This window comes from Lolium rigidum, chromosome 6 (genome assembly GCF_022539505.1).
Source record: "Lolium rigidum isolate FL_2022 chromosome 6, APGP_CSIRO_Lrig_0.1, whole genome shotgun sequence".
NCBI lineage: Eukaryota > Viridiplantae > Streptophyta > Magnoliopsida > Poales > Poaceae > Lolium > Lolium rigidum.
Genome location: NC_061513.1, coordinates 318,786,153 through 318,805,630, shown reverse-complemented (window position 1 = coordinate 318,805,630; position 19,478 = coordinate 318,786,153). Strand labels below are relative to the sequence as shown.

General features: G+C 48.0%; 2 protein-coding genes across 4 annotated transcripts; one reads left to right on the top strand and one right to left on the bottom strand.

Annotated features, from left to right (window-relative positions):
- Positions 1–1,194: 1,194 nt before the first annotated feature.
- LOC124667423 lies at positions 1,195–6,375 on the bottom strand. Of its 3 annotated transcripts, none has more exons than XR_006991276.1 (10): positions 6,286–6,375; positions 6,131–6,195; positions 5,785–5,924; positions 5,461–5,666; positions 5,272–5,339; positions 4,122–4,184; positions 3,862–3,977; positions 2,698–2,816; positions 2,493–2,608; positions 1,195–1,579 (listed from the first exon to the last, which is right to left on the bottom strand). XR_006991276.1 is itself a non-coding variant. In XM_047204709.1 (4 exons), the coding sequence occupies exons 1-4, from the start codon at positions 4,761–4,763 to the stop codon at positions 1,296–1,298; spliced, it is 477 nt and encodes a 158-aa protein (XP_047060665.1). In that variant the 5' UTR covers positions 4,764–4,874; the 3' UTR covers positions 1,195–1,295. The 3 variants fall into 3 exon arrangements, 1 of the variants encoding a protein (XP_047060665.1); XR_006991277.1 differs by having other exon boundaries at positions 2,698–2,812; XM_047204709.1 differs by lacking the exons at positions 2,698–2,816; positions 3,862–3,977; positions 5,272–5,339; ... (2 more) ...; positions 6,131–6,195; positions 6,286–6,375 and adding an exon at positions 4,750–4,874.
- LOC124667422 (pyruvate decarboxylase 1-like) lies at positions 3,960–14,770 on the top strand. Its single transcript, XM_047204708.1, has 8 exons — positions 3,960–3,987; positions 4,366–4,388; positions 9,336–9,749; positions 12,818–12,981; positions 13,077–13,727; positions 14,101–14,218; positions 14,319–14,507; positions 14,597–14,770. The coding sequence occupies exons 1-8, from the start codon at positions 3,960–3,962 to the stop codon at positions 14,765–14,767; spliced, it is 1,758 nt and encodes a 585-aa protein (XP_047060664.1). The 3' UTR covers positions 14,768–14,770.
- Positions 14,771–19,478: the final 4,708 nt, after the last annotated feature.

Below are 19,478 nucleotides of genomic sequence, written 5' to 3'. Positions count from 1 at the left end.
TCAAGTCAGACGCTAGCACGGTAACTAGCTTCACATTATTTTCTTCTCTTGAAAATTTAGATAGCAAAATCACGTGCGTGTTCATGCTCAGACCGGTGGATCTGATCGGCTCTGGTTCAGTTAGGAAAGAGGTAGCGATTAATTGGTAAGGTTCTCAGATTTTTTTTTTTGGCATGACCGCACACCCTTTTTGGACAACCAGATCACAACTCAAACAATATTCAGTAAAAGCGCACCACCACAACCCAACAGTTTCAGTCCAGAGCGTTACAAGTAAGCCTGTTCATGGTTTGGTGTCAAACCGGCTAAACCAGCAGTCCAGCCCGCACTGGACCAGACATACGATTCATACCAGGTTTACTGGTCTCGGGAGTGAAACCCCGGACACAGAACTCTTGCCGGTTCGAGACGGCCTCAACCAGACGAAACCATTCAAACCGTATGCACACAAACCAGGGGCACGAAGGAGGCCGATAGCGCCAGCGCCAAGGCTGTGATGAAGATGAAGCAGCCTACGGCCGAGGGGTAGGTGGAGGGCGGCAACGGCGCCGTGTTTTCGGCGGCCGACAGATGTTTCTTCTCCATGACTATGTCGCCATTGTCGTGGCCGTGGGCGGCAGCATGAGGAGGCAGAGTTTCTTGTGGTGGTGCGGTGCTTGCCGAAATCCTGAACAAATGGGAAGCATATACGGCCGCTGGGGAAGTCCATTAGCTAGAGCCCTGACATTCCTCGCGTTGGGTAGCGATGTCACCATTAGAGACGGGTCGGGGGCCTGCCGTGAAGCTGCACAGCCAGGCTTTGGAAGCCAACGCACTCCACCATCTACAGCGGCCGGCGGCCGTGACGGGTTCAACAGCCGACGCACTCAACCATCTACAGCCGGCCGGCCGTGACAGGCTCAACACGAGAGTCGGCTCATGCTTGTACCAGGACACAATGGCAAAAGGGAATGGGTATCTCCTGCACATGGTGGCTCAGACCCGTGAGCTCAGTACTGCTCAACGTTCAAGGCTTGCTAAGAGGTCGCGGATGTCAAACGAATATAGATGCTGCAGACCAAGCCCAGCGAACACACCAATTCTTGCTCGGCCAGCAGCAGCTCACACAGTTGTGGATCATGGTGCGCTGGTGGCAGGCAACGTCATAGCACAAACCCGCATAGTAGTTCTTCTCTGTTGTGAACAAGATGCCGCTATGTATGAACCGGTTCCAAACCATATACACCGTCAAAGCAGCCCACACCAACCCGTGGTATTACCTCTTATTTGAACAGTTTAAACGAAACCAGCCCAATTTAAACTGCTCGGGAATGCCAAGGCTTAATTACAAGAATGACTTCAGCCAACATACCTGATTTGGAATCACAAATAACAGCCCACAACAAATACAACCCAGACATCGCTAAATAGAACAAAACATTATAGATTTCGAGTAACAAATAACAGTCCACAACAAATACAACCCGATGATTAAAATTTTGGTTTTGCAAGGAAGAGGAGTTCAGCTTTGACTTCTTGTTCGTCCACCCTCCAGTAATGCATCGGAAAGCAGCATTCCTATGCTCCCAGCATTGTAGAACTTGCAATTGAGAAACATCAAAAATCAGTACAGGAAAAGAATTTATGACAAGCGCAAGTTGAGTTCAAAGTAAACAAGATAGATGATAGTTCTATTCAATCCTCTAAGCATATATATCTATCATAACATCCCCAACACATCATAAACTGGAAATTGCGGTCAGTTGGTTCCCCAAGTTCAAGACAGTTACAATCAACCCATTATGTCAGATAAGCCAAATAACATAACCAAAAATCTAAATCAACCAAGAGGACTGATGGACTGATGTATGCCACAATACAATAATTCGTGTCACAACACAATAATTCGTGTCACAGCCCCTTATTTTCTAATACATTTAATTAGTGTCTCACAACCTGATGAAATGTAGAGCATGCAAAAGCGAGCCATATCTATTCACTGTCATCTCATAGTTAATTATTCTGCCTAAAAACACATCTAAATGCGGAGAAAAGGCAACCAGATTTTGTCCAATTCCTGCAACACATTGGATTGCTACTACTCACTGAAGAACAATTACAGCACTACTTACTTTAGCCCTAGCATCTCTTCTACAGACACTTTTTTAGAAGACAGCGAGGTACACTGGCTTATCCACTTGGTGGAATGAACCAGCGAGATATAATCCACCCCACAAGGGTCGAGAACCAGGCCTGCTAAGAGACGGCATTGTGCTGACGCTAATGCCCAGTTAACTAGATGAGAAATAACTGGAGCACCAGCAAAAGAAAGCAAGCAAACTTGCCACTTGTTGCCTGATAGGTAACTATGTAATATAACATTAGACTCTCAAGCTCAGCACACCGAAAATTGACATAAACCATTTGTTGTTCCACTTTGCCACCAACATTTTGCAACACAGGCCATCGATCACTTTTCTGACAAGGCAAATTGCAGAAGCAAGAAAACTCACCTACTATGACTTCCAAGGGCTGGTCGATGCAAGCGAGGCCTCTAATACATGATATCCTGGACTCCCGCTTCCTCCGCCAGTGCAGCCTCAAATACGAGGTATTCGTCATATGTGCACTGCAGGAGTGAGCGCGAGAGGTTAGCATATGATGGTTATGAGAGTCAGAGAAGATGGCTGCACAAGCACTTTCTATGAAATCACAAACTGAGGATTCAAATTTTGGTTCCGCAAACAAGAGGATTTTCAGGTTTTAGTTCTTGCTCGTCCAGCCTCCAGTCATGCATCGGACGGCAGCCTCTTATGCTCCCAGCCTTGTAAAACTTGCTGTTGAGAAACATCAAAAATCAGTCAGGAAAAGAATTTATTACGAATGCAAGTTGAGTTCAAAGCAAGCAGGATAGATGAAAGTTCTATTCAAACTAATAAGCATATGTATCCATCATAGCACTCCCAGCACATCATAAACTGAAAATTGTTGTCAGCTAGTTCCCCAAGTTCAAGACAGTTACAATCAACCCATTATGTCAGATAAGCCAAATAACATAACCAGCAATCTAAATCAACCAAGAGGTAGCCTGAGTTTCTACCTAATTCAGACCAGAATGATGGTGGACACTGATGTGTGCCACAACACAACAATTAGTTTTTTTTTGGGCGGGGAACAATTAGTGTCACATACCCTTATTTCCTAGTACATTTAATTAGTGTCTCACACAACCTGATGCAAAGTAGAACATGCAAAAGTGAGTCATACCTATTCACTGTCGTCTCATAGTTAACTATTCTCCCTAAAAACACATCTAAATGCAGAGGTTAGCTTCTATGTAAAAACACATAAATGATGCTGCTCTCATATAAGGAAAAGCAACCAAATTTTGTACTGCTCCTGCAACCCATTGGATTGCTACTACGTACTTAATGAAGAACAGTTACAACACTACTTACTTTAGCCCTAGCATCTCTTCTACACACACTTTTTTCAGAAGACAGCGAGATACACTGGCTTATCCACTTTGTGGAATAAACCAGCAAGATATAATCCACCCAACAGGGGTCGAACCAGGTCCGCAAAGGGACACCATTGTGGTCACGCTAATTCCCAGTTCAACGGTGCGAAATAGACTAATATAAAGGATTCACAAACTAGATGAGAAACAACTTGAGTAGCAGCAAAAGAAAGAAAGCAACAATTTTCCACATTGTTGCTTGATAGGTAACGAAGTAGTATAACATAAGGTTCTCAGGCTCAGCGCACCGAGAACTGACATAACAATTTGCTTCATTTAACCAATAACACGAAATCATATGCATCTCATGTATTGACTGAGACCGAGAAACTGAATGCGAGGCACTAAGCAAAATCACCTACTTCTGGCTTCAAGGACTGGTCGATGTGCACGAACTGGAATAGGCCTCTAATACATGATATCTTGGCCTCCCGCTTCCTCTGCCACTCCAGGGTCAAATATGAGGCATTCTTCATATCTGCACACGAGTGAGCTCAAGAGGTTAGCATATGGTTATGAGAGCCACAAAAGATAGCTGCACAAGCACTTTCTATGAAATCACAAACCGAGGATTGAAATTTTGGTTTTGCAAACAAGAGGAGTTTCAGGTTTTAGTTCTTACTCGTCCAGCCTCCAGTCATGCATCGGACGGCAGCCTCTTATGCTCCCAGCCTTGTAAAACTTGCTGTTGAGAAACATCAAAAATCAGTACATGAAAAGAATTTATGACAAATGCAAGTTGAGTTCAAAGCAAGCAGGATAAATGAAAGTTCTATTCAATCTTCTAAGCATATGTATACATCATAACACTCCCAACACATCATAAACTGAAAACTGCGGCCAACTAGTTCCCCAAGTTAAGACAGTTACAATCAACCCATTGTGTCAAATAAGCCAAATAACATAACCAGCAATCTAAATCAACCAAGAGGTAGCCTGAGTTTCTACCTAAATCAGACCAGAATGATGGACACTGATGTGTGCCACAACACAACAATTAGTGTCACATACCCTTATTTCCTAGTACATTTAATTAGTATCTCACAACCTATTCACTGTCGTCTCAGTTAATTATTCTCCCTAAAACACATCTAAATGCAGAGGTTAGCTTCTATGTAAAAACACATCTATATGCTGCTGCTCTCATATATAGTCCAAAATAAGGAAAAGCAACCAAATTTTGTACTGCTCCTGCAACCCATTGGATTGCTACTACGTACTTAATGAAGAACAGTTACAACACTACTTACTTTAGCCCTAGCATCTCTTCTACACACACTTTTTTCAAAAGACAGCGAGATACACTGGCTTATCCACTTTGTGGAATAAACCAGCTAGATATAGTCCACCCAACAGGGGTCGAACCAGGTCCGCAAAGTGACACCATTGTGCTCACGCTAATTCCCATTTCAACGGTGCGAATAGACTAATATAAAGAATTCACAAACTAGATGAGAAACAACTGGAGTAGCAGCAAAAGAAAGAAAGCAACAATTTGCCACATTGTTGCTTGATAGGTAACGAAGTAGTATAACATAAGGTTCTCAGGCTGAGCGCACCGAGTACTGACATAACAATTTGCTTCATAAAACCAATAACACGAAATCATATGCATCTCATGTATTGACTGAGACCGAGAAACTGAATGGGAGGCACTAAGAAAAATCGCCTACTTCTGGCTTCGCAAAACGGAATCAGAGTGTGCATTCAAACGCAGATCCAAGCACCCAAGCAGGGTTACGGAGGAGTACAATAGACAGAAAGGTGCTTACTTCCGGGCTCGAGGAGGCCAGCAGAGCATCAGCAGGTACCCTACAATTGTCGTATCTCAATAGGTGACCTGTAGTACACAATGAAATGGTATTTGGCATGAATAACAAGTTAGTTTTAAAGCACACAGCAGATGAACATCTGCAGCAACCATACGAAAGCAGCACAACAGTTTGAGAGCGTGGTACTACCTCGTCAAGCTACTTGATGGTGGTGTTGGCGAGCCTGTCCATGGAGGAGGGGTCCTGGTGATCCTCTGGGGGCGCGACATCAGCAGCACGCCGCTCGTCAGAGATATGGTGCAGAGATCCAGGCGCTGAGGTAGGTGGCAGCAACAGGTCGGGGTTGCCGTCCGAGAGCGCGCCTCTAGTGCCGGGCTCCAGGGCACATCATTGAGCTGCAAAATAGAAACACGGGGATGAGCGTGGTTGGCTGCTTGTGGATGCAAGAATGCTGCAAGGGTTTAGGGTAGTATATGAAGAATGAAAGGTAGAGTTATGCCGAAGTTGACAAACCTCGAGTTGACAATGAACGGGACAAGAAGATGCGCTGCCATGGCGTGCTCACCGATGGTTGTCGCGGTGCTGTAGGAGAGGTCCTAGTCGAAGAAGGCAGCTGACCACATCACTGGCAGCATGGCGAAGGGGAACATGTCCTGAGCAAAGTCGAATCAATTGAGATGTAATATAAACTAAACTGGCCGGACATTTATAAATTGGCAGTGCAGTAAATAAAAATCATGATTTTTTGCTGTCACTAATTGCCAGATTGATTCGGAAACTAAGCAGGCCTTTGGCTTGGCCATTATCATCATCTGAAAAACAAAAAGCAGCGCAGTCCAAGGGTATGTTAGTTGCAGACCTTGGGACGGGGTGGCATTGAGGAGGGCAGTAGCTCCGTCGGCCAGCACAGCAAGTCCGGTTTACCTGGGCGAAATGGAATTGGCGCTGGCTGGGTTAATGCAGATCGGAGGGGGTCAGGGAGGAGCAAAAAAAATGGATCGAAATGGTGGTTACCGTCCGGGGAAAAAAATGGATCGGACGGGGGCAGGATGGTAGGTTGAGGAGGACGCGGGGCGGGGAAGAGAAGCCGGCGTTGTCGCCGTCCGGCCCAGCGGCGCGAGGAAGAAGGAGCGTCCTGGAGACCGGGGTACGCGCGCGGGAGACGGTGAGGCCTGCTCGACGGAGCGGAGCGCGGCGCATGGATGCGCACGCATGCACGCGCGCGCCGGCGAGCAAGCCCGCCGCGAAGCCGCCGGATCTCCTCCTTGGCGGTGGGCGTGTTTTGTGACGCCGCCGCCGCCGCCGCTGCCGCTGCGTGTGTGGAGAGGACAGAGGAAAGGGGGATTAGGGTTTGGTTGGTTTTCATTTGTGGTTTCGGTAGAAGAGACGACGTCCGTTGGATGGTGCACATCGGGACGGGGTGGAGGAATTAAATTAACTAGATGATACCCCGCGCGTTGCTGCGGAAATTCTTAGCAATATATCATTCGCAAAAAAAAGAAATTCTTAGCAATATATTTGTACGTGTTTTGAGTAGTACATTTCCAATTACGTAATATCATTTTTTTGGTATCTGTGATAAGCACGCACAATTAACGCCCTAAATTAGTAATTAGTTTCTATGAAAAGCATGCACAACTGTGGTAGTATTTGGATTTGCCTAAAGTTAGAGAATATGATATTGTCAAATAGGGTAGTCAACATTCAATATCAAACATTGCTCTGAAAATCGTGCCTAGAAATAGGTTGGATGATGAGAAAATAAATTTGGAGAGATGTACATCTAAGCATAGGACAATGAATTCATTTTGTAAATTGGTCCTTATTGTACCATATTGGACAAAGGCGTATTGTAGCTTTTTTAGTTTGAAGGTGGCAACCGACGTCATTTTCATTTACTAAGAACATTTTCAACTTGCCTTTTTATAAGTTCTCACAATATATATTTAAGGCGACTATGCATATTTTATCTCAACAATCAACGAAAGCCACACCGATGAATTATAAGGTATAAGTAGATTGCAATTTCTGAAAAACATGCAAACATATATAGCCATGAAGATTCTAAAGTTAATTTAAGATAACTAAATATTCTTAGGACAATCTACAATGAAAACAAAAAAAAACCAAATATTCTTAGGGAAATCTACAGAGAACAAAAAACAGATCTCCTTAAGTTATATAATGTGTCCACTCTTGTCTTTCAAGTGCAGCAGCCTTTGAGTTGGGACTGCAGTATCGAAAATTCAAAATTGTTCCAAGTCCTACATCTGTTTTCTAACTTCGAGTTTGGATTATAAACACAGGCTGATAAAATACACTTGAGTTAATCTAGACATTACATTATAAACAAACAGCAGGTCGATGCACTAAATATTCGACCGGAATACATTCATGAAATAACAACATAAATGTAAATAAAAAGACACCTATCAGTGAAGGCAGAAGATAGAGCCAGTACCATACGGCATAATCCATTAGAAGAAAATGAGAGAAAATACATTATACTTTCACGCAGATTTATCCGTGCCTTTCTAAGGAAACATAGTCTTGAGTCATAAACACTCATTTGATCCAACCATAAGAAATCAGTACTATGTAAAAGCTCCATGCGGCATGAATCCATTAGTGGGAAATATGGAGAAAATCCATGGAAATTCATTTGGATACTTCTGAGAAATATCCGCATGCCTGTATTAAACAACATATGAAGACCAATATATTTAATCCGACAAAAATAATATATAACTAGGCCATGCACAAAATCTTAAATTGTTCAGAAAAAATGGATGCTATTTACAACATCAAGCGTGGTAAATCATAGATGTACTGGTCGCATGTTTTTTATCAGAATCTGATTGCCACGCCTCTCCTTACTTTGGATGGTGCTTGCTAGATGGGAAGTTGCATGCTAAAGGGAAGAATGAGAATTCTATGTAACAAATAAATGACAATAAAACTTACCGTGTGGGCAAAGCGACTACCACCATGATAAAATCAATCGCTAGCGATTGAATAAAATGAAAAGCAATTGGAGTGTGGGATTCATGAAAAAGTGTAGAATAGTGAGATAATAGCTCGTGGGTGGGGGGGAGAGGCTGTGTGAGCAGTGGCGCAAAATACTCTATTTAAAGCAAGGCCATTCAATTTTCTTCAGCAGTTTATTCTGCATTTACATGAGAATTAAGAGGGACACTCCGGTTATTCGTCAGTTTCATATTGTAGGTTGTGCGCATGTGCTGGAGCGGAACCGTGAAAGAAAAACGGAAGGGATTAATCCAGGGGATTAATGGACACGATCGAAGATGTAGCGGCAGGGGTATGAAGGAGGGGCGATTGACTAATGGTAGGAAGATGTAAAGAAGAAGAAGAATAATGGCAGGAAAGGAATTCGCAAGAAAGTGGAGTTTCAATTAAGCATGGATGCTGTCAAATATTTTAGGTTGACGTGGCCACATAGATTTGCAAAGAAATCTAGTAGTGGGGGCTAGCTATTTAGAGATAGAAGATAGAAGATAAATGCAACCAATGAAGGATAACATGGTGTCATGACTTTAAGAGAAGAGAAAACTGAACGCATGTAACCGAACGTGTGCAGAATCGTGCAGCTTTTTTTTCTTCTTTTGATTAGGTGGAAAATTGTCTTAGGTGGCAAGCTATGATTGCTTGGAGGTGGATGATGAGGTGGATACCTTGCATGTGCAGAAAAATTGGATCACCTGTTAAAAATAGAAAGATGCCCAAGGAGTCCGATCGATCGATCCTGCACATGTATAGTAGCCGCGCGCCGAGGAGTCCAGCTGGGCGTACCTCTCTCTGTCTAGAAGCCGCCTGCCCGGCAATACATGTGTCAACTCCGACCGACGTATACATCACCAACACAGAGCAGCCAACTTCGCGAACCTTCTCCACCTCTCGGCCTCTCTCCAACAAGGCCAAGAATCTTCGCGCCACCAGCCAACAGTCCACCGCCACCCTGCTCGCCATCCGCCATGGCCGCCGCACTCGGCTCGCTGCCGTCCGCGTCCTCCTCCCCCACCACCGCTCCCTCCATCCCGGCGAACTCCACGCTGGGCCGCCACCTGGCGCGGCGGCTGGCGGAGGTGGGCGCGCGGGACGTCTTCACGGTCCCCGGCGACTTCAACCTCACGCTCCTCGACGAGCTCGAGGCCGAGCAGCCCTCGGGCGGCGGCGTGCGGCTCGTCGGGTGCTGCAACGAGCTCAACGCCGCGTACGCCGCCGACGGGTACGCGCGCGCGGGCCGCGGGGCCGGCGCCTGCGCGGTCACCTTCACCGTCGGCGGGCTCAGCGCCATCAACGCCGTCGCCGGCGCGTTCAGCGAGAACCTGCCCCTCGTCTGCGTCGTCGGGGGACCCAACAGCAACGACTACGGCAGCAGCCGGGTCCTGCACCACACCATCGGCCTCCCCGATTTCAGCCAGGAGCTCCGCTGCTTCCAGAACGTCACCTGCTACCAGGTACTGTTCTGAATTTGTTCTTGGTCAATTCAGAAGTGTTCGGTTCCGATGTCCACCCAGTAAGTTGTAATGTTTCGGATTTTATAATGGTTTTAGACATAGCTTTTTACAGGGAAACTTTATATTAGTCCTAGTTTGAATTGGAATCGAGGGATTGAATGTCCTGCTGTCGTATTCAGTTACTGAAGATTTTTTCTAATAATTTGTTTCATGTCCATCAGTCTGGGGTTTTCAGGGATGTGCCTAAGAATTGTCAGGGATGTGCCTAAGAATGCCTCTGCTACAACTCTAGCACTTTCAGCCTAAAACGTTGACCCAATGTGCAGTCCGACAGTATTATGACATAGTTTGCAATCTTGCATTATCCTTCCTGACATGATTCTCTTTCTGTATTGTCGGGTCGCTGCGATGCTAAATCTGCACAGCTTGATAGGATCATACGTTCTGCCTTTCTGGGGCATGTAGTTAGGGATTGCCGATTTAGTTTGTACTTTAATTATGAAGAATCGCTCTTTTGGGGGTAAAATTGTTTGCTGAACATTGACTAGGTGCATGTAGATCCGACATTGTAGATTCAATCGGATTGATGGTTAGTCATAACTTCTGCGCCAACTCAAAATGGACATTCTGAGACCACTATACAGTAACTGTCCATTTCGAAAAAAAAAACTATACAGTAACTGTTACTCCTAAATTTGATGAATGAAATTTTTTTGGAGCAACCGGCAGGAGCTCTGCCTATTCATTAAGAAGAGGGAAATTGACCAGTTTATAAGGAAAACTGGCCGAAAACCGATACATCAACAACACACACTCCAGCCCCGAGGCTGCGAAACCAACGAGTCGACCGACTCTACCACCTAAGTGGCCAGAGGCGACACCCCACAACACAACACACCTCACCGGCCCCGAGGCCGCGTACCAAACGAGCCGTCAACACTGTCACCCAAGTGAACAGGGTGAACACCCCACATCGCAAGCGATATCCGGAGCCGCCGCTCCAGCTTCCACGCCAGCCCCAAGGCCACACACCAGCCGTGTCGATGCCTCTGCCACCCAAGTGACCAAAGGCGGCACCTTTTTTTTTCGATAAAGGGAATATATTAATATCAAAAAGATATCAATTACACCCAGCCTCTGCAACAACGCACCACCCTAATGGCACTACGGATGCACACAGCCAAAAAAAGGAAAAGAAAACTAAGAAATAAAAGTCCCGCTACGAGTATCTCGGGCCTAACAACAACAATACATCCACCGCCAAGACAACACACTGAAGTACGGACTCTCCAAAAACGACGCCTCCAAGAAGGGAACAGTGCTCTAACACCGTCGTCGCCCGATCAACGATCTTAGGTTTTCACCACGAAGATAGTCCCCACTCTCAAAACAATGCCTCCAACAAGGTCATTGCCGGGCACAACCGATTAAGGCCAGACCTTGGGATTTCACCACTGAAAGGTAGGACTGCGAACTTCACATATGTTGTCGCCCCCACTATCATACCGCTGTTGTGAGGCCCGGAACACCAAGCAAGTCCCTCAACAGCGCGAAGACTTGAACCTCCCTTCGCTAGTCCTCCCCTCCAGCCTTCATGTACTTCTCTTCTTCCGACTTTCATCATGGATCCATAGTCACTTGATGTCAACACAGAAAAAGAGCTTCGCGCCGCTCCCTCCAGACCAAACGGTCGGAATAAAAGCATGGGTGCGCACGACCGAATACCACCGATCCGAGCAAACTCCGGGCACAAAGCACACGTCACGTTCGCCGGCGGAGCCTTCCGGAACTCAACACTCCGGCTAGATCACGAGTCCAGGGCCTCCGGTAGGTCTTCCTCTTCACGCAAGAGAGACCCTAGGACCACGCCCGCCACCTGCCACCAGGTCGACGGCGCCACCGCCATCCGGGGCCGCCGCCCTTGGTGCCGTGGTCCCAAACCATGAGGAGGAGCGAGAGCGAGATCCGTCTCCATCACCGGCTGGCCCGGCGATGCCGAGGCTGGGACGGAAGGAGAGGATCGCGCCGCCGGGTTCCGGGTTTTCTACGCCGCCCCCATCACCGCCCGCCCGAAGGTCGCGACGAGGAAGAGGAGAGCTGCGCCCCCGGATCAAGGCCATGCCGCCGCCACCATCACCGGCCTCCCGGCGGCGGCCGCGCCGCCGCCACCCTCCACGGTCCGGGGCCATCCCCCCGTGCGGAGGCTAGCCTCCTTCCGCCGCACGGAGGGATCATGCGAGAGCCCCGCCGCCCCCATCACCGGCCGCGCCCGGCTTCGCCGGCGACGACCTCCGGGGACGACGAGGAGGGCGGGAGGAGGAGGGGAGGACGGCGGCGGCGGCTAGGGTTTCCGCCCTAGGTCGCCCAGGAGGGGGACGACCCGAGCGGTCATCTATGTTCCCAAAAAGGCGGCACCTTAAACGCAGAAGAATTCCGGAGCCGCCGCTCCGGCCTCCACACCGACCCCGAGGTCGCGCACCCGCCTGGCCAACGACGAAGCGACAAAGCCACAGAAGCCACCGCTGACAAAGAGAAGGACCGGGCCTCCAAGACATCGCCTCCAAGGAGGACGCGACGGAAGCACCGCCGCCGATGCCCGCTCGGAAAGGACCGAAGCTTGGGTTTTCACCCGGACGGTCCGAGGCCGCGATGACTCAGGGGGTGAAGGGGCTCCACGACGACGCCTCCAGGGAGGGGAACGACGTCCTAGGACGCCGGCGTCGCCGGTACCGAATGAAATGGAAAGGTGGTCTAGCTCGGTTCAAATTATGTTACTCTGACATTGGCTTATTAATTGGTTCAAATTATGTTACTCCTTCTATGCTTACTTCAACGAATGTCAATTGTGAGTAGCAACTATGCTTAACAACTTCAAGCATAACTTCTGCTCCATTACAACGTTTAGTGCAGCAGTTGAATAATTCTTAACATACTTAAATACTATACAGAACCGAAAGAGGGAATAAATGGTTCATGTGTAGGAAATTACATGAACATGAATAACCAAATGGAAGGTTAACAGCGGCCTAAATCTTTATCTTCTGCAAATGGTATCTCAAATATTGCAGGCAGTGGTGAACAACTTGGAGGATGCACATGAACAGATTGACACTGCCATCTCCACCGCACTGAAGGAGAGCAAACCAGTTTACATCAGCATCAGTTGCAACCTCCCCTCGATCCCGCATCCTACATTTAGCCGCCATCCTGTCCCTTTCTTTCTGTCCCCAAGGTAAGTCGGCATGTTTCCTCTACACACATAAAAAGGATGAGGTGGCAGGCAATGGGCATGGTACTACTAATATGATTGAATTTTTCATTTCTCAGATTGTCAAACCAGATGAGCCTTGAAGCAGCAGTGGAAGCCGCTGCGGCTTTCTTGAACAAATCAGTCAAGCCGGTCCTTGTCGGTGGACCGAAAATGAGGGTGGCCAAAGCATGTAAATCTTTTGTAGAGATGGCCGACGCGAGCGGTTATCCCATTGCAGTGATGCCTTCTGCAAAGGGGCTTGTGCCAGAGCACCACTCCAGATTTATCGGCACTTACTGGGGTGCTGTGAGCACTCCATTTTGTGCTGAGATCGTGGAGTCAGCAGATGCCTATCTGTTTGCTGGGCCGATATTTAACGACTACAGCTCGGTTGGATACTCACTTCTCATCAAGAAGGAGAAGGCCATCATTGTCCAGCCAGACCGAGTGGTGATTGGAAATGGGCCTGCATTTGGGTGTATTCTGATGAAGGACTTCTTCCATGCACTTGCAAGCCGGCTTAAGAAGAACACGACTGCGTACGAGAACTACTCTCGCATTTTTGTGCCCCAGGGCGAACCTATTTCCTCTGATCCTGGAGAGCCTTTGAGAGTAAATGTGCTTTTCAAGCATGTTCAAACAATGTTGTCAAGCAGCTCAGCTGTGATTTCAGAGACTGGGGACTCATGGTTTAACTGCCAAAAGCTGAAACTACCAGAAGGCTGTGGGTAAGCTCCCTAGAGATATTTCAGAGCAGTTAGCTTACGCCTATTCCCGGATTGGTTATTGGTCATATCCATTATGTTAGTATTTTTAATTTAGGTATACTCAATTTATATTCGGATATTTTGTTCTGAACTTCAGCAAATGCAATATTATCAGGGAAAATTTGATAAAAGGCCACATAGCAGTTTAAACTTTGATAAACCAACCCGGATAGACGGGGTCATATTATCACCTGGTTTCAAATATCAACACATTTCAAAAAGAATAATAAAATTCCAGACTATTAAATTCAATTTTTTGCATTCGCAACCGTCAGTTTAATAGGATTTATCCTATTCAATTTTTACTCAATTTAACACAATTTTCTTCTGACAGGTACGAATTTCAGATGCAATATGGATCAATTGGTTGGTCGGTGGGTGCAACTCTAGGATATGCGCAGGCTGCTAAGGATAAGCGTGTCATTTCCTTCATAGGTGATGGCAGCTTTCAGGTACCAGCAATTCAGAATGCCTAAACTTTACATCTTGTTTCTTAAGTTCTATCGAAATGTGTGGTTATATATCAAGAATTAATTGGACTGGTGAATATAGGTGACGGCACAAGAGGTGTCGACGATGATCCGGTGGGCGCAGAACAACATCATCTTTCTCATAAACAATGGCGGCTACACCATCGAGGTGGAGATCCATGACGGTCCTTACAACATCATCAAAAACTGGAACTACACTGGCGTGGTGGAAGCATTCCATAATGGCGAGGGCAAGTGCTATACTGCAAAGGTTGGTGATGCAGGTGTAAATTGTATTTCTACAGTTGAAAACATTTTAAAATAGCGCATTGCAATGACATTTGACACTTGTGTCTGTAGGTCCGAACAGAGGAGGAACTGAAGAAGGCCATTGAGGCATCTCTAGGACCTAACAAGGATTGCTTGTGCTTTATAGAGGTAATTGTACACAAGGATGACACTAGTAAGGAGCTTCTTGAGTGGGGCTCTAGAGTTTCCGCAGCGAACAGCCGCCCACCAAATCCTCAGTGAACATATCAGATCTTCAGATGATCGATCCTCATCGAGCCTAATGAGGTCATGTTAAATTTCTCAATAGGATATGCTACTGATATCTGAATAAACCATCCATGTAAGTTCAGTATTGTTGCAAGTGCTCATGGCCAATGTACAAAGATGATGCCAGTTGAGGAACTGGTACTCATATTAATTCAATAAATCAGAAATGGACTTTTTGTTGGTCCTAGTAGTGAGCTAAGGACACTCTTGATTTGTCATGCTTATTGAGTTAATCGGAGTGGCAACTGTGCACCTTGATAAATCTAGGCATCTAGCTGTTCTGAGACAACAGTGTTCACTTCAAGCTTGCTGTGTGCCATCAGAGGCGTCCAATGCTCATCAACCATGTCTAGTCTAGATATTCTACAGGATATACCGTACTTTCTCGCATCTTTACGACCCTGCTAGCGTTGAACTCCACAAGAAGCCTGAAAATAACTATGCATTCTTTTTTTTCTTTTTTTGCAAGTAAACTATGCATTCACAACCTTTTGAAACTTTAACTTCAACCAGTCTAAGCTTTGTGCTTCCAGGTGCCATCAGCTGCTAGAATTTCATGAAAAATGTGACAATTGAGGCACAGTATACCTTGAAACTTTTGGGGCATGTCGTTGGTTTGTGCTTCCAGGTGCCATCAGCTGCTAGAATTTCACTCGGCCAGCCAAGCTCGTGCGCTTGTACGCATACAAGCTAGATGATACGTTGCTTCTGCTAGCTAGTGCTTGGCTGCAAACTGGGCTGGGAGGCGTGGGTGCTAACTCAGCTAGCTAGCTGCGCGTACGTGCGACTGTTGCTTGCACATTATGGTGCCGAGGAAACAGCAACCAAAGTATCAAGGGCGCCTTTGGTAGGCTGAACTCATTTGACCCGGTGTTTGACAGGCTGTGTTGTATTGATCCGAACAGAAGTGCATGTTGTTTGGATGACTGGATAAGGTGTTTCATCTCTGTTTAGCCATACCACATATATTTGGTTGCCATTTTGCGCACCTAAACTGTGCTTTTCCTCACTACATTCAAATATGGTGATCTTACAATCACATACAAGAGCTCAAGCATAAGCATAAGCATAGAACACAGTTATATACAACGAACATGGTACTTAGTACCTAATCCTAGCATCAGAGTGGTAAGACGTCTACTTAAACCTGGGGGCAGACAACCCAGGTACAAAACCAATGTTCAACGGCCTCTACAGGCCAACAGGACAGTCACATATGCACAAAAACAAGTGCTTAACAGCCTCCTATAGAGGCTAGCACAAGTACCGACGGAGACAGCAGCAGAGATAGAGATCAAGCATCAGCACCTTAATGGTGAGGATCAACATAAAGGCCTTCGTGATGCCTCCTGCAGCTAAACATGCTAGAGCACGAAGTCTCCTTCTTGAAGACGTCGACCTTGAAGCCGTCGTTCATAGGGGTGAAGACGATTGTGTCGTCGACGCGGAGGGCAAGCCCGCGGGCGAACTCGCTCCATTCCTTGATGAAGCCGACGCGCTCGGCCCTCCACTGGGTCACGAAGCTGCACCCGGACGGCAATGTCCCTTGCTTCCAGTATGGGCCCCTCCCGGAAGGTATCCAAGAAAGGCCAGTTCTACAAATGCAATGAGAATGTAAAGACTTAGCTATACTTGCATTGTGAGCACCAGAGAGAGGGATGAAGTCCATGCCAATGTGAAGCGCCATGGACTTGACAATGTTATTGGCATTAGCATGCTCCATCATGGACATGCCAATGTCATGTCCACGACAGTGCTTCACATTGCCTTTGTTATGCTCCATCGTGGACTTGCCAATGTCATGTCCATGACAGTGCTTACTGGCAATGTCAAGTCCATTATGGAGTTTGCCAATGTGAAGCTCTGCATGTCATGGACATGATGGAGCTTGATAATGGCATTGCCATGACAAGCTTAAGCTCCATCATGGACTTGGCATTGTCATGTCCATGAAATCACTTCACATGCAGCGCACACTCACATGAATCCTATCTACATGCACCTCAGTCGGAGCTACTACAATTTCATTGAACACATCTATATTATCATCTATCATGAAGAGAGGGATTGAAGTGCTTACGATGGGATGGTGTGACAGCGGCCCCGACTGGGGAGGAGGCCGCGCACTAGCGTCGGCATGTCACCCCAAATCCAGGTGGAGGCGGAGGCAGAGCAGGAGAACCCGTCGGCCGGTACGTCGCCGTAGCCGCGGTCAGGAAGCGGGCCACCGATGGAGCTGTCGGTTGCCGACGAGCACGCGGGTGGCTGAACGGCGGCGGCGCGAAGCGCGACACGCCATTCGGAGCAGGCCGCCGTGGCATGCCCCATGTCATCGGCGGGTGCATCGGGGTCGACGCAAACCCCGGCGGGGGCTCCATCTCCCTGCTGGAGCCCGGTGCACCTGCCGCCATTGTTGCTGCCCTCGCCGACGGAAACCCTAGGGGCATGGGTAAAAATACCCCGGAGTCGAGGGACCCGCCGATGGAATCCCGGCGGCTTGAAGAGTTGTGACGGCCGCGCTGCGAGTTGCGATGCCGTCCGGCCTCATACTCGCGAACGGCGAGAACCGATTCATCACGGGTACGCGGGCGACATCGAGCTGTGCCGCCGAATAGAGGCCGTCGGCCTCGTACTCGTGGACGATGCGCAGGAGCGCCTCATTCGACCGCGTGACCGTCGACCGGACGACACGATCCATCGGCGCTGGAGCGGAAGAAGGCGGAGGAGGCGGAGGAGGTGAGGAGGCCATGGGCGGCGGTTGATGCGACAGGGCAGTGATTGTCAGTGAGAGAAGTGAATGGGGAGAGAGAAGAAGGTAACCGGTGACTCGAAGTGCGAGTGAGGGCCACGAAAACGCAGTGTCTCCCGCGCTTCTCCACACGTGCAACCGTTGCACGAGTGCGTGCAAAATCGCACGACAACGGGACATGCCCGCTAGAAACTGCTGATTCGGGCATTTCTCCAGGGCTCCCAGGGTGCTTTTAGAACCGGTTGGGTCAGAACGCAGAGGACTTCTAGGCAACCAAACAGGTTAATTTCTTCTGGGCCGATGCGAGCCAGGGGGCTCACAGCCTACCAAACGCCTCCCCAAACGTCCATGTACAAATGTACTCCACTCAGCCTACCAAACGCCTCCCCAAACGTCCATGTACAAATGTACTCCACTCAGGACAGAGGCTAGGGATGACAGATGGGGTCTCTTTGGCAGAGAGAAAGTAGAGAGGAGAGTGGTTCAGAGTTTTGACAAGCGGGTCCTTTAGAGTTTTTTCAGAAAAAAGCCCCATAATATTTTATCGGTCTAACATTTGTCCTATTTAACCATTATGTATTTGCCATGTCACCAATCGTTGCGGCCTTGCTGCGCAGTAACACCAACTTGGAAGAGGGGAACCGAGCACATTGACTTTAGTTGGGATTCCTTAAACCTAGCACATCAACTTGGAAGAGGGCAAGTGAAGAGAGGCTATCACAGCAATGCCCATAGATGAATGACTTGGGTCTTAAGAAAAGAATGCGCTGGTTGTTTCATCACATACAAACAACACATGGGACACGAATTACCTAGCTTTAGTCCCTGGAAGTAAAACCCTACGTGATGTTTGTATGTTCCTGATTAATAGATGAGTTATAGGAGTACCTTGATTTTATGGTGGCATAGTTTGGTTTGTGGTGTAGCATAGCTAGGGTTTCAAATCGATCACTCGGAGGCCCCTCCCAGCCTTTACATGGGAGGCTGGGTCTCGGCTACCGCATGACCGAGTCGAATACAAGTTAGGGTTTCCTATCTTAGGCTTGATCTTGCCCCGCACGCGAGGTTCCTGGGCTTCGGCTCCTTAGTAATCACCAATGCTTATTGGACTTCGCAATCCTTACGGGGGAGCAAAATTGAATTTCCGAGAAACATGAGTACTTTGGGCAACAATCAACCGCATCTCAGCTTGTTAGCTCAGGTGATATGAAAGTTGGACATGTCTGGCTTGATTCTTACCTCGAACATATACTCCCTGTAAGAGCATCTCCAGTCGCGTGCCCCAAACCGTCCTCCAAAGGGATTTGGGGCGCGCCGGACAAAAAAATGTTCCCAAAGCGTCCCCCAAAGCTGCATTTTGTCCGGCGCGCCCCGATACGGTGTCCGGCGCCCCGCGGCTGTCCCCGCCCCACAGGGGACGCTCCGGGCACGCCGGACACAACGAAAAGCAAGGCGGGCTCCCACATGTCCGCGACTATTTCCATAAACCGTTGGTTCGCGCCTTTTTTTCTCGTCGCTCCTTCCCTCCCGCGCCTCCCACCACTCCGCCGCCGCTCGATTTGCTGGCCGTTTCGACGACTGATCTCTTATGAGAGTCGGCACCGTCATCGCGGCTGGCACTCTCGCCGGTCGTTCCGCCGCCGCTGCTTCGCCTGCACGTCCCAGAACACGGTGTCAAATCCACCCCACCTCCGCGCACACAAGGTTCTTGATGAGTTGCCAGGTATGCGCGATTGGCCACTGTTCGTTGCCTCGTCTGTCGCGGCACAATTTTAACCATTGATTTTGCTTCAGACATGGATAGCGACGACGAGATGATTGCCCTACTGCTGGAGGACAAGCAAGCCTTCGACGACGACCTCTGGGAGCATTTGCTGATCATCGCGGCCCTCCAGGACGTGCTTAACGCCGAGGCGGAGAAGAAGAAGAGGCCGC

Coding starts and splice junctions, on each gene's coding strand:
- LOC124667423 (XM_047204709.1), bottom strand. Junction 2,609..4,121: donor CATGACTGGAGGCTGGACGA/GTAAGAACTAAA, acceptor TCACTCCTGCAG/TGCACATATGACGAATACCT. Junction 1,580..2,492: donor GCCCTTGGAAGTCATAGTAG/GTGAGTTTTCTT, acceptor CTCAATTGCAAG/TTCTACAATGCTGGGAGCAT.
- LOC124667422 (XM_047204708.1), top strand. CDS start 3,960: ATGAGGCATTCTTCATATCTGCACACGA. Junction 14,219..14,318: donor TAGGTGATGGCAGCTTTCAG/GTACCAGCAATT, acceptor TGGTGAATATAG/GTGACGGCACAAGAGGTGTC. Junction 14,508..14,596: donor GCAAGTGCTATACTGCAAAG/GTTGGTGATGCA, acceptor TTGTGTCTGTAG/GTCCGAACAGAGGAGGAACT.